The sequence below is a fragment of the Wolffia australiana genome, chromosome 13, assembly GCF_029677425.1.
Source record: "Wolffia australiana isolate 7733 chromosome 13, ASM2967742v1".
Taxonomy (NCBI): Eukaryota; Viridiplantae; Streptophyta; class Magnoliopsida; order Alismatales; family Araceae; genus Wolffia; species Wolffia australiana.
Genome location: NC_135847.1, coordinates 8404158 through 8420146, shown reverse-complemented (window position 1 = coordinate 8420146; position 15989 = coordinate 8404158). Strand labels below are relative to the sequence as shown.

At 43.1% G+C, this 15989-nt stretch overlaps 1 protein-coding gene across 2 annotated transcripts; it reads right to left on the bottom strand.

Moving 5' to 3' along the window:
- Positions 1–2122: 2122 nt before the first annotated feature.
- On the bottom strand, positions 2123–15989 carry LOC144711302 (kinesin-like protein KIN-12B). 2 transcript variants are annotated; one of them, XM_078585250.1, is made up of 16 exons: positions 15493–15989; positions 15276–15413; positions 14715–14798; positions 14524–14628; positions 14389–14448; positions 14252–14305; positions 14080–14172; positions 13768–13863; positions 13464–13609; positions 12175–12324; positions 11968–12097; positions 5237–6286; positions 4864–4962; positions 4637–4789; positions 3684–4430; positions 2123–2564 (listed from the first exon to the last, which is right to left on the bottom strand). In XM_078585250.1, exons 1-16 carry the CDS (start codon positions 15817–15819, stop codon positions 2268–2270), a joined length of 3729 nt encoding a protein of 1242 aa, XP_078441376.1. In that variant the 5' UTR covers positions 15820–15989; the 3' UTR covers positions 2123–2267. The 2 variants fall into 2 exon arrangements, with proteins under 2 accessions (XP_078441376.1, XP_078441377.1); XM_078585251.1 differs by lacking the exons at positions 15276–15413; positions 15493–15989 and having other exon boundaries at positions 14524–14624; positions 14715–14800.

The following is a 15989-nucleotide window of genomic DNA, read 5'->3' as shown; positions in this document are numbered from 1 at the left end:
AACATTATGTGTATCGTTTCATGTTACATCTTTATTTTTATTTATTGCCTTGAAACTTGTCCAAAAATATGAAAACCGAGTGTTGACAACAACAGTCTTCTGTAGATAATCTGCAGTTTGAGAAAATAAAGACATGCATTATTATCAAATAAGTTAATTATACTATAAACAATACAATTTTGTAATTCACCAGATTGGTTTGTTAAATTAAGTCAATATGATTAATGTTGTTACGTGTGCGCTTGCATAGGCTGAAAATTGTAATAAATTTTTAATCATTGAATCATTATTTCTATGACCCTAAACAATCACGACCAATACCCTGATTTCTAATCATGATTCTGGTTTAAGCACAATTTTTGCGTCAATAACTGTTCCATCATGGATTGTAGACTATGGTAAATGCTTACTTCTATGGACATTTTTTATGCCTAACATGCAAATATGATATTTCTATGATGGATTAAGTGGTATGTTATTTCTTGTTATGCATTATCATACTTTATTTCATGGATCCTACACCTTTTGAAATGTTTACATGTTCATAAAAGTTTTTGTCCATTTGTGGCATGAAACTTAAATATGTGAACATGTTTTCAAATTGAATTAGTAACTTCAATGGCCACTTGGGAAGTCTCTACCAGAAATAAACTTAGGTTTGACCACTATAATTAGTAATTTGAAAACATCCATAGAAAAATTGATCTGTATGACTCAAATCTAAAAATCGCATTTGAAGCATCATTGTAGATTGGAATCGGCCTGCATTGAATCATCTTGTTAAGTCTGGTTGATTAGGTTGTATTCAATCAAAACTTAAAACAGCAATCAAAATTAGCTCTATCAATTATTATGGACAACTTTTGAAAATTTGAATTTGGCAAACACCCATTTTATGTGTCTATTAAACAATATGCATGACTAAAAACTATATACTGGTGAAAATATTTTTTTGACATGGCCAACAAAATGTTAGCAAGAACCATGTTTAATAAATGTGTTACACTACCCTATAAAATTAATATGAATGTATCATCCAAAATAACCATGGAACGTTCAAATACACAAATTTCTGGTTTTAAATTATATTGCAGACTGTAAAAAAACATGGGCAATTATTTATTTCTTCTATTCCAGTGACAACTTTTTACATTGCAGCGTAAAAATATAAGCTAACATGGTCCATTAATAACTACTTAGCCGCTCCAATAAAATCTTTAATTTACAGTATTAGAACATGGTATAAAGTGTCAGATAAGAACAAGAAGGCATATAAATATCGCAGACGAGTGAATATCGACAATAATATCACATAAATATTTTCACCATCCTTGGAAAATTTGGCCAAAATTACTAAGTTTATTCTAACTCCGTGTTGGTTCAATGATATGGGTGTTCTTTTTTTCTTTACCATACAAACAGGGTAAACCCTGAGTAATGGACTCACTTACCACAGGATCCCTTAAAATGGAATATTTTTACTATTTCCTGAGCAGCTATGGTTAGTGGATAAACTAAGGATCGGCAACCGGCGTCCATCAACACTGAAAACGCTGACAACAGTTAATGGTTTGTGTGATATAGACGGACAATGTTAACATAGGACTCAAGAGAGAATGTTGCTCTGAAAACTATCAAATAAGTTAGTTTGTAACTCATGAGACTGGTTTGTCACTGAACCAATGTGGTTATTGTTGATCACAACAAATATAATCACTAATAAGCTTAACATTCAACCATTATCAAAATAGTTAATTCCCTGATTAGTCTCGTACTCAAAAATGATTTTAATGTACAGAATCTAGAAAAGTATCCTCAGGCAGTGGCTTAATATTTGCAATAAAAGATTCTAGACTGAACTGAAAGTTATGCATTAAGTGCCTCTAAATAACATAAGATACATCTTAAGTACTCGGATCAAGCAAGACACCAAGTTATGATCAGTAATTTTTCTAATAAATAGACAACAAAGCAAATTACACAAAATCTAATCAACTAGGGGCTACAGATACATTCATTGGAGTTACAAGATATTGCAATGATCATATTCTGAAAACCATGATCATAATTTTATAGATGATGTCATTGAAACAAGTTAAACTAAAATTAACCAGGTGTTGCAGACACGAACATATCGCTTATCAGACTGCATAGACCAAAGCAGAGACCAAAAGATATGGCCAGTAAAATTTTGATAGATAGACTATGACATTGAAGAAAGAGATATACAAAAATTAGCCAACTACGTAATACATACATATGAGTTATCAGACATTGCATTGATCATATCCTGAAAACCATGATGTTTTTTCTGCTCCCCTGGAGAATATCTCATCTTGCTGCTCAAAAACATCCCTCCAATTCTGATCACGATCAGTGCTGATAGAGTCATATCTAATGATGTGAGCATCTCTAGGGTATGTGGAGACGCCTTTTTCTTTTGGCTCACTTGCCTCAGCAAGACGCTGATTGAGTATTTTGATCTCCTTTTCGTGTATTTTCTTTAGATTATCAATTTCTCTGTGCGCCTTATCAGTCTCTTTTTCAGCCTGTTTGGCCCGTTTCTGCATCAGTTGAAATGCAAGTAGAAGAACATCAGTCATCAAGAGCAAAAACTCTGAAGAAAATCCAACCTGTAGACATTCCTGAAAGGAAAGCATTTGTAATTTTCCAAAATATCTTTTTATCATTAAAAAAATGAGGAATTCATGGTTGTGGATAATTCAGAGCTCCGAAGGACTAGGAATTGAAACACAAGGAAATGAACATCTATCATCAAGATCGCCAGTACTGAAAAAATTCCAAGTTTTTCAAAATAGTTATTTGTCCGAAAAATTGAAGAATTCATGTCTGGAGGATGATTCAGAGCTCTGAAGGTCGAGGAATCAAAATACAACCAGATAGAAATCAATCATCAAAATCAACAATTTTGGAGAAAATCCAACTTTTAAAAATGATATTTTATCATCAAATTTGTGGAGGTTACGCCTGACAAGGAAAGAGGACTGGGAGATTAATTACTAGTTAATAGAGACTAAAAATATAGATGTAGTTATTAAGTATACTCACGTCTTCGGAGGATAGAATACGTCATATGGAAAACAAGATTAAAATACTTTTACATATTATATGTGTTGGGCCAACACACAAGAGAGAGGAGAGAGGGAGAGATAAGGTAGGGGAGAAGAAGAGAAATGCGGGAAGGAGATTGGATAAATATTTAGAAGTATAAAGAGATTCAGGTAAGAAATATTGAGGAAAAGCCCCTCTGATGGAGAGAGGATTGAAGGTACAGAAATAGCGACAAAGATAAACAACAGATAGGAGGAACATATTAATAGAGATTTACAAAGGACAGATTCAAGAAAGAGAGAAAGTTGATAGAATGCGGGACTGAAGTAGATGTCTAATTGTTGAAGATATCATTTCCCATCAAAGATATCCAGAAGCTCAGGAATATTCAGAAATGCTGAAGAAGATCCTTAGCCATAATTAAAAAAAAAGTCATATAATACACTCCTATCTTTTGTTTCATATTCTACTTATTAGTTTCCACAAAATAACTATGTGCCATCATAGAGGAATTCATTTCCGATGGATAATGCTGAGAATTGAAAGGGGAGGAGATTCTATTTTGAATGTCAAACAAAGATTGAAAAATATTAAATTAATGGAAAATTAACCTGGGCAATGGCAACAGCTTCCTCTGCATCTTTGAGTCGCACCACCAGTTCACCAGCTGCCTGTACAGCTTCAGCCGTGTCTCTAAGTTGGGCCTGGAGCACTTTAATTTCCTCCCTCCAATACTTTCTTTCCTTTTCTCTCTCCACTTTAAGCGCCGATATTTGGGAAGCCAGGGAGTTAATAAATCTTGATTCTTCCCCTTTAACACCGGCCTTAGCGGCTGCTTTTTTGACATCTTCAATCCCATCTATAATACGCTGATGTCTAACAAGCATAGTAATATGCTTTTCCTGAAGATCGGCATACTGTTCAAGAATTCGAGCATGGCCCTTCATTGCTGTTTGGAGAGCTTCTTTCAGCTCATCCGAGCATTTCTTCTCTGATTCAAGCTCTATTTTTAGCTTCTCGCCAAGACTGCGGGTCGCTTCTAGTTTTGCCTCAAGTTCTTCAGTGAGAGAAATCCATTTGCTCTCTGTTTCAGCCCAGATGCGTTTTTCTTCTTCAAATGTGTCATCTGGGTTTCCTTTCTCCAACTGGAGCAGAGAAACTCTCATCTGGGATGGAACTGGGGAAGAAGTAATGTAACTTTGTAAGTGATTCCTCAGTTCAGTTATCTCTTCTATCAGCACCTCCCTCTCTCCAAAGTCAAAGAAGCGTCTGTATACGTCGAGCTCATCTTGCACCCTTTTAAGTTCAATGTTTGCTCTCAGAACGTCCGGATGGTTGTCGTATTTATCTTTCAAAATCTGGGTCAAACAAAAAATGCAAATGTTAGTGAAAGGGACTTCCATAATTCCAAATGTAATCGGCCTGTTAGAATTGAAAGATATCGAAAAGTATCTTATCCTAGATCTGACCATTTGAAGGATTCTTCTGATTAGTCAAGAAATCTTTGGTAGATACGAAATTTTCTTATGAAGTTGGAATATATAATGCATATTAAGGAAAGTACCTTGTGCTCTTCTTCAAGAGAAATGAACTCCTCTTCCATGAAATTTTCGGTGGGTAAAATCCCATCCATGAGGTTTTCAAGTCGGCATATCTTGTCCTCTCTCGTTTGAGCAATCACTGCATTGCACTCACGCTCATGCTTGTATTGTTGGATCTAGAATGAAAAGTTTAAGAAGACTCAGAAACTGCCCCATAGTTCTTCCACTACTGAAGCCATAGGTGACTTACCAAACGCTTGAGTTGAAGGATCTCTGCATTTTGCCTGGAGCACTGTTCTTGAAGGGCCATCTCGCGTCGGATTGCTCCAGCTAAGACTTTCTCCACTGCCTGAAGAATTGAAAAAGAAGATTTTTTTGAGGATATCCAAACCCAATCAGGGATATGTCCATCATTTTGGCTTTAAGGTAGTCTACATAAAATACATTTCAGACTGTAACCAGTGTTCTTCTATCTTTCTCTCTTTCTCTCCCTACCCTTACAAGATCATTCTCAATAGTGACTCAACGGAGGTCTCTATCAATTTCTTTTCTTAAGCATTGAAAGGGAAATAAACTTCATGGAAGGCAAAAACAAATTCAATCAGAATCCAAAAATTATTTACCTTTGGCACAATGTTTCTGGGTTCATCTGGTGTTTGAATTTCCTTACTGTAGTCAACTGCATCCACCATAACTATCTGACGTTGTGTTCCATCACCATTGTTGTGGTCAAGTACTTGCTCGTGATCTTTATCACTGGTTTCATGTTTGGAGTCAAGCGCAAACCTGTCCCTACAGTAAGTGCACACAAATGTAGATGATTCTTCTTCAGCAGAATTTTGAATGACGGCCTGTAGATCAATCTCGAGCTTGGCCTTTGGCAGAAGCGACTCAAATTCCAGTGTCTTAAAAGGATAGCCAAGCAAGGAGCGTGTGACAGTCAGCTTCTGTCGTTGGCTATTGATGACATGGAGACCATGTTGAAGACTGGCAGCAAGCCGTTCGGTCAATGCAGGACGACCATTCTCCTTCAGTCTTTTTGCCTTAGAAAAAGTTACATCATCTGCGGAAGCACTCAACCTATTTTTCAATATATCATTTGGTGAGCTTCGCAAATTTAGAGATATCTCTGGTTCTTTACTAATAGGATCACAAGCATCCCCAAATCCAGAATTTGATGAATCTGAGACCAAGGCAATCAGGGGTTTTGCTTCAATAAGAGCAGTGCACTTGTTTGCATCACTACCTTCTAAAGCTTCTGTTTTTTTATCATTTGAAATATTTCCAGAATCCTGAAAGGAGTCATCACTTTCTCCATTATTCGCACACGTTTTTGATTCAGGAACAGCCTCATCTGACATGCCAAGATCCAGTTCGTGAGATTCTTGGGTTTTGGGTTTGATTTCGGCTTCACTGTTGTTTGTTATTTTACCATCGACTGATGATCCTTCTGCATTCATGTCTTGCAGGACCGTCTTAGGCATATCCGAATCTCCTGACTGAATCTCCACATCATCATCAATATCCATGTCGTCTTCTATGGATGACATAACTCCCCGTTGACCAAGGCTCATCCTTAAGAGATTCAAGCTTCTCCGTGCACTCCATCCAGTTGAAAAACTAGTGCTTCCCTCCGGCAAAGAGCCATTATTTTTCATTCTGAGAAGTTCATCCTGTTGATTGGAAAAAACAGCTTTCAGAAGTATAATTCATGAGACTTAAAAATAACCGTATCTTTTGTTAGAGATTTGAGTGTAGCGACATAAAAAAACCCGTGTACTACTGCCAGTATTCCATGATGTACACAAAGCCGTATTTTCATGAAAAGAAGGATGCAACTGTCAAAACCCAAAAAAGCATTAAAATCCCCTAAACTTTTCTTAGAAAAACGGCACTAAAAGCCCAAAAGAGTGCTACACTGGACATGTCTTTTAGCAGTATTTAAGAACATTTCTGTTAGTGAGATAGGTCTTATATGGCTAATGGGCCTTGTGCTATTAGCCCATTACCATCTTATTCTTGTTTTTTTCTCTCCTAGGGTATATATACCCTTCACTTGTAACCTATCTGTTATGAGATTACTCTTCCTCTCATCGCTTCCTCTTCCTTCCTAATCCCAACCTAGATTGGGATTCCACATGGTATCAGAGCACTGCTCTTGATCCATCTCTCCTCATCCCTGGCTCTCTGCTGTCACTGTCTGCTAGCCAGACTCACCAGCGAAGCCAGAGGACTCCTCTCAACCCGTCTCGCAAGCCGCAGCCCGCAGCCAGCCGCAGCCGCCGCCCGCCGCAGGCTGCAAGCCGCAGCCCGCAGCCCGCAGCCCGCAGCCCGCCGCAGGCCGCAAGCCGCAGCCCGCAGCCAGCCGCAGCCCGCCGCAGGCCGCCAGCCGCAGCCAGCTGCCGCAACTCGTCATCACTAGCCATGACTACAGATTCTACCCTCAACTCAGGGTCTCTCCTCCCTGAATCCAACCCGGCGCTGTCTCCCGTCTTCACGGCTGCCGACTTCGGGCGAGATCTACCCTCCCCCAGGATTGGTCTTCTTCTCCTGCCTGCCCCGGACTGCTGTCGGTTGAGTGCTCCGCAACTCTTGGCTTGGATTAAGTTTTTTGAGTCTACGCTGAAGGGCCATCTCCTCCACAAGCATTTGATCTGCCCGTCCCTGCCGACGACCGATCCGCACTACGTTGCATTTGATGCCGAGCAGAATTTTGTCCACTCCTGGCTGCTGAACCACACGCTCTCTCCCTCGGTCTACGACAAATTTCTCCACTTGACTACTCCGAAGGAGATTTGGGATCATGCCCACAAGTATTGTGGTCACGATGCCGACCATTGGCGGATTTTTTCTCTAGTGGAGCGCGCTGGTGCCCTTCGCCAAGGAACTATGTCCATCATGGACTATAGTTTGGCCCATACTGCACTCTGGCGGGAAGTCGACTACTACATGCCCGTTGGCGATTCCGAACGGGGTTGATAGACTTCACACCCTTCGCCTTCGGTTTCTGTCATTTCTTGACCGCCTCACTCCCGAGTATGCCGAAGTTTGACGCAGGACTTTGCGCACCAAGGGTACTCTCCCGGATTTTGAAGCGGTGGTCAAGGACTTGATAGAGACGGAGAGCAGTCTCTGTCGTGATCGCTCTGAGGTGGAGACCTCGGCTGACTCCACTGCCTTGCTCTCCCGCCCTGGGGATACCTCCGGTCTGCTGCCGCGTCCACCGGAGCAACCCAAATCCCTTCCCCCGGACCCGGCCTCGGACCCGCGGGACAAGCTGGTGTGTACCTACTGTGGCAAGCGCCGTCATACGGCGAAGCGGTGCAGGAAGAAGCAACTTGATCTTCAAGCTGCCAAGGATGCCAAAGCCCATGTCGCCGCCGCCCTGGCCTCGTTCCCTCCTTCGCCCGGCAGCTCTGTGGTGACCATGGAGCAGTTGCAGACCGACCTTGCCCGCTTGACTGTGCAGCTGACCGCCTTGCAGACTCAGCCTATGGATCCTTCGGGACATTTGGTGCGTTACCTGCCCCTTCTTCAGATCAGTGGTACTGTGGACATACGGCTCTCACAGCCCCTCTCGTGTCGGATACCACTTGGGTGCTTGATACGGGGGCCACGGAACACATGACCCCGTTCAATCACCGCTTCGTATCCTACGAGCGGCATGTTGGGACTCGGGCTGTCCTCACCGCCGGAGGTGGACGTCTTCTAGTGGCTGGCATCGGGACTATCAACATGGATGGTCTCGGCCTCATTCGCAACGTCCTCCACGTTTCGTCTCTCCTTGCCTTGCTTATGTCTCTGCAGCGCCTTGTCGATGCGGTTCAGTGTTCCTTCCACATCCAACCTGACGGGATCTTCTTGTCTAACAAAGTGCGGAAGACTACACCGATTAGGCGAGACCGGGGGTTGCTGCTGTTCGATGATGGAAGCCGATCGTGCTTTATGGTGCAGCGAAGTCTTCAACCAATTGCTGATTCTCGCCGAGACTGCCTCCAGCTTGCTCACCAGCGCCTCGGGCACCCACCGTTTTCTACTTTACAGTGTTTGTTTCCGTCTTTATGTATCGGCTTGGACCTTAAGACCGTTGTTTGTGAGGCGTGCCAGTTAGCCAAACATCGACGCTCGTCTTTTCCTCCATCTGCTTCCCATACGACGGTGCCGCTGTATCGTATTCACAGTGATGTCTAGGGTCCGGCCCCACAGCCCAATCTGAAGGAGCACCGCTGGTTTCTGATTTTCTTTGACGAGGCCACCCGCTACACGTGGACTTACTTGCTTCCAGCCAAGTGTGCTGTAGCGGCCACAGTTCGGCAGTTTTGTGCCATGGTTCAGACCCAGTTTGGCCGTCACATTCAGCATTTCCGCTCAGACAATGCTCGCAACTGTGTCGACCAGGAGTTGGCGTCCTACTTTGCCAAGCGGGCGTTCTGGATGAGACGTCGTGCGTTGCCACCTCGGAGCAAAATGGCATGGCAGAACGTCGTATTGGCTATGTGACGTCTACTGCCCGCACATTGCTGCTGAATTACTGTGTCCCCTGGACATATTGGGGAGAAGCCGTTTTACCGGCCACTCATCTCATCAACCGCCTGCCCTCAAGCCTCTTCAGTTCTGCAGCCCGATTGATCGGATGTCCACTGCATTTCCTGTCGTCACGTTGCGTACCAACCTCCTTCCCTGTGTCTTCGGGTGCACCGCGTACGTCCATGACACGGCTCCCACCTTGACGAAGCTCGATGCCCGGGCTCTCAAGTGCATCTTCGTTGGCTACTTCTCTCTCCAAAAAAGGTACAAATGCTATCATCTGTCCACTCGACGGTTCTTTATTTCTGCGAATGTCACTTTTGCTGAATTTCAACCCTTCTTTGGCTCCTCCTCCTCGTCCGGCCATTCGCCGGGTGAGGCCTCTTCGGCTCCCCCCTTGGACCCCTTCTGGTCGTCGAGCCCCCGGCTCCTCTGCCTACCACGGATGTCGCCCTTGATCCTCCTCTCACTCCTCATGACTCCTCTCCTGCGGTGGCCTCCGACCCATATCCTCCCCCGGTGTCTCCCCTTCAGTTTTCCTCCACCCACGGTGAGCTCCCCCCTCCTGATTCCTCGCCTCCGCTATTCCCGCTCTCCGAGTCATCTGCCCCTGCTGCGACAGCCTCTCCCTCCACCGCTTCCGCTCCCTCCCCCTCTGGCCATCCCTCTCCCTCGGCTTCCCCTGGGGCTGACGATGCCTCCCTTGGTCGGCCAATTTCTCTTTGCAAAGGGGTCCGCCAGTGCACTCGCACCCCTCTTTACCCACTTTCTTACTACTTTTCCTACGACTGACTGAGTCCTCCCTACCGCCTGTTTTAGACCTGCATTGCGTCCGTACCCGTCCCACGCCGTCTTGCCGATGCTCTTGCCTGTCCTCATTGGAAGGCGGCGATGGACGAAGAAATGCATGCCTTGATCAAAAACCACACGTGGGATGTGGTTCCTCTTCCGCCTGGTAAGAAGGCCGTGGGGTGCAATTGGGATGTGGTTCCTCTTCCGCCTGGTAAGAAGGCTGTGGGGTGCAATTGGGTTCACACCCCGAAGCACCGTGCTGATGGGTCCTTTGAGCGTCGCAAGTCTCGCCTTGTCGCTCGGGGCTTCATGCAGTCCTACGGTGTCGATTACTTTGAGACCTTCTCTCCCGTGGCGAAGATGGAATCTGTTCGTCTACTCTTGGCTCTCGCTGCTCATCATGGGTGGTTGATTCGGCAAGTTGATGCCAAGAACGCCTTTCTCCACGGTGATCTTGAGGAAGAGGTGTACATGAGCCACCCTTCCGGGTACCCTCTTGGTCCTCCGGGAACCGTCTGTCGATTGCGGAAGTCCCTGTACGGACTGAAGCAGTCTCCGCGGATGTGGTTTGGCTGCTTCTCCTCCGTCATGCGTGCTGAAGGTTACACCCAGAGCAATGGTGACGCTACCATCTTCTTTCATCATAGTCCGACCGGGGTCGCTATCCTGGTGGTCTACATCGACGACATCCTGATTACTGGTTCGGATTCTATTGAAGCCTCTCATTTTGGACTTGCTCTTGCTCGGGAATTTGAGATTAAGGCACTCGGCCCCCTCCGTTATTTTTTGGGTCTTGAGGTTGCCTACTCGTCTCGCGGCATCTTTGTCTCCCAGCAGAAGTACACCGTCGACCTACTGACACTGACTGGTATGACCGATTGCTCCCCACTCCGAACGCCTATTGATCCCAACGTGAAGTTGGGTGAAGGAGGCGACTCTCCGCCGGTCAACCACTATCAGTATCAGCAGCTGGTGGGGAAGCTCCTGTATTTGACCCACACTCGCCCCGACATCAGCTTCGCCGTCAACCTCCTCAGCCAGTTCATGCATTCTCCGCATGAGATCCATCGCCAGGCCGCCAATCGGGTCCTTGCATACCTGAAAGGCTGCGCCGGAAAGGGCCTCCTCTTCCCACGGAGCTCAGACACGATTGTGAAGGTCTATACGGACGCTGACTTTGCCGGGTCCGTCGTCGACTACCGTTCCACCACCGGGTACTGCGCCTTCGTGTTCGGTGGCCTTGTCAGCTGGAAGAGCAGTAAGCAGGACAAGGTGTCTCGCTCCAGTGCCGAGGCGGAATTCCGGGCCCTTGCCGATGGGGCTTCGGAAGGCCAGTGGATCTACGGGATCTTGCGCGAACTTCACGTCAAGTATTCCGGCCCGATTCATTTCTACTGCGACAACAAGTCGGCTATTGCCCTGGCCAAAAATCCTGGCCAGACCGACCGGATCAAGCACATGGAGCGTGACCGCTACTTCTTCAAGGAGCGGATGGACGAAGGCATCTTCGACCTCCATTTTGTGTCTTCCTCCGACCAGGCCGCCGATGTCTTGACCAAGGGCCTGTCTAATCCCCTCCTGGAGCGTGCTGTATCCAAGCTCGGCATGGACGACATCCATACCTCACTTGCGGGGGGCTGTTAGTGAGATAGGTCTTATATGGCTAATGGGCCTTGTGCTATTAGCCCATTACCCTCTTATTCTCGTTTTTCTCTCTCCTAGGGTATATATATCCTTCACTTGTAACCTATCTGTTATGAGATTACTCTTCCTCTCATCGCTTCCTCTTCCTTCCTAATCCCAACCTAGATTGGGATTCCACAATTTCATTTCATAAAAAAAAATCAAAGATACTAGAGAGGCATACCCAATGGTTATATCCACATTGATAACAATGAATAAACAATAACATATTATTAATTCCCCAATAGACACGCAAAGCCATTTTCAAGAGAAGGAAGCAATCACTGCCTCACATGGAAAAAAAACACTTAAAAACCACAAAAATCTCTCAATAAAAAGAATGTATTCCCACCTTCAACTGGCGTATCTGCTCTCGTAAGGCCTGGACATCATCTTGTGATATCTCATTTATTACAGCCTTGTTTTTAATTGCTTTTGCACGCTGCGCAAACCTCAGGGTACTAAATGACTCGTTTCTACAACTGCCAGCAAATTAACAAATTATGAGTGACACGTGGAATGAATAAAAATTAATCCTTCATCAAATAGAAAGCTCCACCTGTGCGATGGTGAGATTGCACAAACCATTGCTAGCTTAGCATTGCCACCAAGAGACTCCTGGAGTAAGAACGTCAGCTTGGAATCTCTGTATGGAATATGCCTCTGCTTCCCTGTCTGGGATATCTCAGCCAGAATGTTGATCACATTCCTGAGTTCCAATGAAATTTAATACCAGGCAACAGGTAATACATTAGAAGAACTAATGATTAGTTATTCTAAATAATTTATTGAATAACTATTAGGCAAACATAAGGAAAATAAGTTATTTTTGCCTCATATTTTGGAACAACTAAAATCGATAATTAATTAGGGATTGAGTATACCACAGCTGGCGGGGGGAGAGTATTTCTTAATTGTGAACCAACCATTCCTCACAAAGGGGTGATATTCATAACCTATAGATCGGATGAGTATAATAAATTGTCAAAACTACTCGGAAATACACGGATAGGATTTACTCTAAAGCACAAAATTTTGATATATGAATCGAGTTCCAAAGAGACTTCAACTTTCACTCTGGCATTCGAGGAAATATTTAGTAGATATCTACTTTCGTCTAAATCTGTGATATGAAACTAAATGGCTATTGTCTGTCTACATGAAAAGCCTATGAAATCTGTGATAGGATTTACTCTAAAGCACAAAATTTTGATATATGAATCGAGTTCCAAAGAGACTTCAACTTTCACTCTGGCATTCGAGGAAATATTTAGTAGATATGTACTTTCGTTTAAATCTGTGATACGAAACTAAATGGCTATTGTCTGTCTACATGAAAAGCCTATGAAATCAAAAGACAATAGGCAAGTCTAAAAAACCATGGATTATCTATCATAAGTGGAGATCACAAGGACTATTATTTTCATCCATGAACCAGATTAATTATGTTAAAATACTGAATCGAGACTAGGCGGATATACATGGATGGGTAAACTTCTGGAAATAAAACTACGAAAAAAGTCCCAAACTGGCCTCCCTATAAATCTTCAGCAGACGTCCTCTTTGGCTTTAACCAATTATTCGTCACTCAATGACAATTTTTTTATACACAAGAAGTGAAGAATTTCGGTCTCAAAATAAAAAAATGTATTTGAAATCGTGGGTTATGTAAGCTGGCATGGGGAGAATATTTTTCTTTATTGAATCATGTGTTCCTCACAAAGAAACTATATTCATTATTTACCAGTCAGAGTAACGATAATAAAATAAATTAATTTCTCTAAAGCAATCTTTCAAGAAGTGTGGTCAATGGCTTTATAGGACAAAATATGATAAATGGTTTCATACCCGAGTTGGGAGAGGGATCGGTTGATGTTCCCGGCTTCTTTCAATCGTTCACCTGCAGCACCCGTAAGCTTTTGCCTCTCAGATCCAGCAAGATCAACAAGATTGATTCTACTGATCTTCAAGCTAGTTATGCCATCATCCATACTCTGCAAGTTAATCACAAATGATAAAAAACACCGATTAAAGAAAGAATATATTATATGTACATGTCACTCATTTAATAAATAAAACGGCTCCTCCCTGAAACAGAGCCAACAAAGTTCCAATAAAAATGATGATAGGAATGATGTGCTCTTACTCTTACCTTAAAATGAGATTCAACAATGCATGTGAAAACACAGTGAGAACGAGAACTCTCAGCATTTACACTAGTCGCCCCTGTCCTTCTATTTGCCAAGCCCTGCACGCCCACAATTGCCACAATTGTCAACATTATATAATGGTGAAACTTAGAACGATAGCTAAAATGATAGGTGGTGATGGTGCTCACAGAAGGGTGGTGAAACTCAGAACGCTTTCATCAGCTTGGTATAATTAGGTAGAAATAGCTATTATTCGATAGTTTTATTTTTCTACAATAAAGATAGACAATTTAGGATAAAAGAGGATAAAGTACCTTGGTCAGCAACTGTATGACATCCTTCACTGAGGAAACATACTCTTCCAATAGACAGTGGACATAAACTCCAGTTCTGACATCCTCTCTTATCTGTGAAAATGCAATCTCGTTATTCCTAGATAAGAGGATTTGAATAAAGTTGAAAAGGACAGAGAGAATTCCTTCGTACCTGAAGATTTCTCTGGTTTGGATCGAGCAAATCCATAATTTGCTCATTATAAATCTATCATTTAAGAGAAAAATATGGTCATAATTTGTTCAAAGATTGGAAATCTGGCACTGAAAGTTAATGATTATGAAACACACCTCTAGGAAAGAACAGCGGCAATGGTAATACAGTTGCTTATCCAAATGCTTCTGTTGTTCCTGAAGGGTATACGAAATAATCACTTCCAATGTTCGTTTCATCATGAAACTATTCTAATAATTGATAAGTCATACCTCATCAATGCGAGAGAATAACCTTTCAAAGACACGAGGCGTCAATCCTCTTTCATGAACAGAATTGGAGGGTCCCCACATCGTGTAAGTCTTTCCTCCTCCTGTCTATCTCGTTAGAAGAATTGAGAGTTTTGATACCAAGAACAGAGATTTGAGATAAAATCGAAGGAAAAAATCGGTTTCACAAGTACCTGCCCATAAGCAAAGATGGAGCTATTGAAGCCGGCCAAACAGTTTTCAACCAGTGGAAGTCCCACCAGCTGGAATACATCTTCCTGTTGATAGAACCATATGAAGATTTTCAAAATTTAGTTTGAGACGATGATAACTCATTCAATTCATTAAGTTATCATAGATTTAAACGTGAAATATTATCGCATGTAATGAAAAAGTTTTCCATGGTCAGTCTACTGTAATGCGTTCATCCTAATAGTAAAAATTAAAGAGAAATAAATTAAATATATCATTCACCACAAATTCCAGGGTTAATTCATTCATTTGAGGGTTTCAAAACATCAGGAAGAGCCTGCGTTGATAACTTATTCAGTTAGTTTAAGACGATGATAACTTATTCAGTTCATTAAGTTATCATAGATTTATCCGTGAAATACTATCAATTTTAGTGAAAATCTTTCCGATGGTTAGTATATTTGTAATGTGTTCATCCTAAAAATAAATTCAATATAGTATTCGCCACAAATCCCAAGGGTTAAGTCATCCATTTTAGGGTTTTAGAACAAATCGGGAAGAACCTGCGTCGATCCGGTGTCGGCGACGGAATCGAAGGTGAAAGTGTGGTCGAGAATGGAGACAGATTTAGCGGAAATTTTATGGACGATCTGGTCTTCTTCTTCGATCTCCTTGTTCAGCGGTCGCATCCGCACAATAACCTGTCGTCAAATGAGCAAACCACCACTCAGCAATCTTTCGACGAAATACTGCTCAGAAAATTTTCAAAAACTAACGAACCTGAACGCCGGACTCCGGCGTTGACGTAGCCGGCGATCCATTATCAGAAGCTGTCTCCAAGCTGAGCTTTTTCTTCTTGGCAGGACCGTCGCTAGGGTTTGGCGACGGTCTCGGATGAAGAGGGCTACGGATCTTGGGAGCCAACGGCGGCTTCACAGCTGAAGATGCACTTCTAGGGAGGATATTCTCGGATAGCGGAGGATTACAGTCAGGATCGACGTTCTCCTTGGCTCCCCGATGCAATAATCTTTGCTTTTGAACAGAAATCGGCGAGAAAACCTCCGCCGGCGGAATCTTCCCGATCTTGCTTCCCGATCCAGCCTTCATCTCCAGATCCAGGATTACTGATCAGAGATCAGATCGTTCAAAAAGTACAGAAATCGGAGAAAAAAAATATCGAAAATCTTCTCGTAGATCGAACCGAGGAAAGCTTGAAGACCGAAACCAGTTTGAAATTGAGATAGAAAGAACTAGCCGTTGTACGTCATCACGAAAGA

Excerpts from the sequence above, each read along its gene's own strand:
- LOC144711302 (XM_078585250.1), bottom strand. The coding sequence starts at position 15,819 with ATGAAGGCTGGATCGGGAAGCAAGATCGGGAAGATTCCGCCGGCGGAG. Across the intron at positions 15,414-15,492 it reads CGCCGGAGTCCGGCGTTCAG|GTTATTGTGCGGATGCGACC; the intron begins GTTCGTTAGTTT and ends ATTTGACGACAG. Across the intron at positions 14,306-14,388 it reads GCCGCTGTTCTTTCCTAGAG|ATTTATAATGAGCAAATTAT; the intron begins GTGTGTTTCATA and ends CTTAAATGATAG.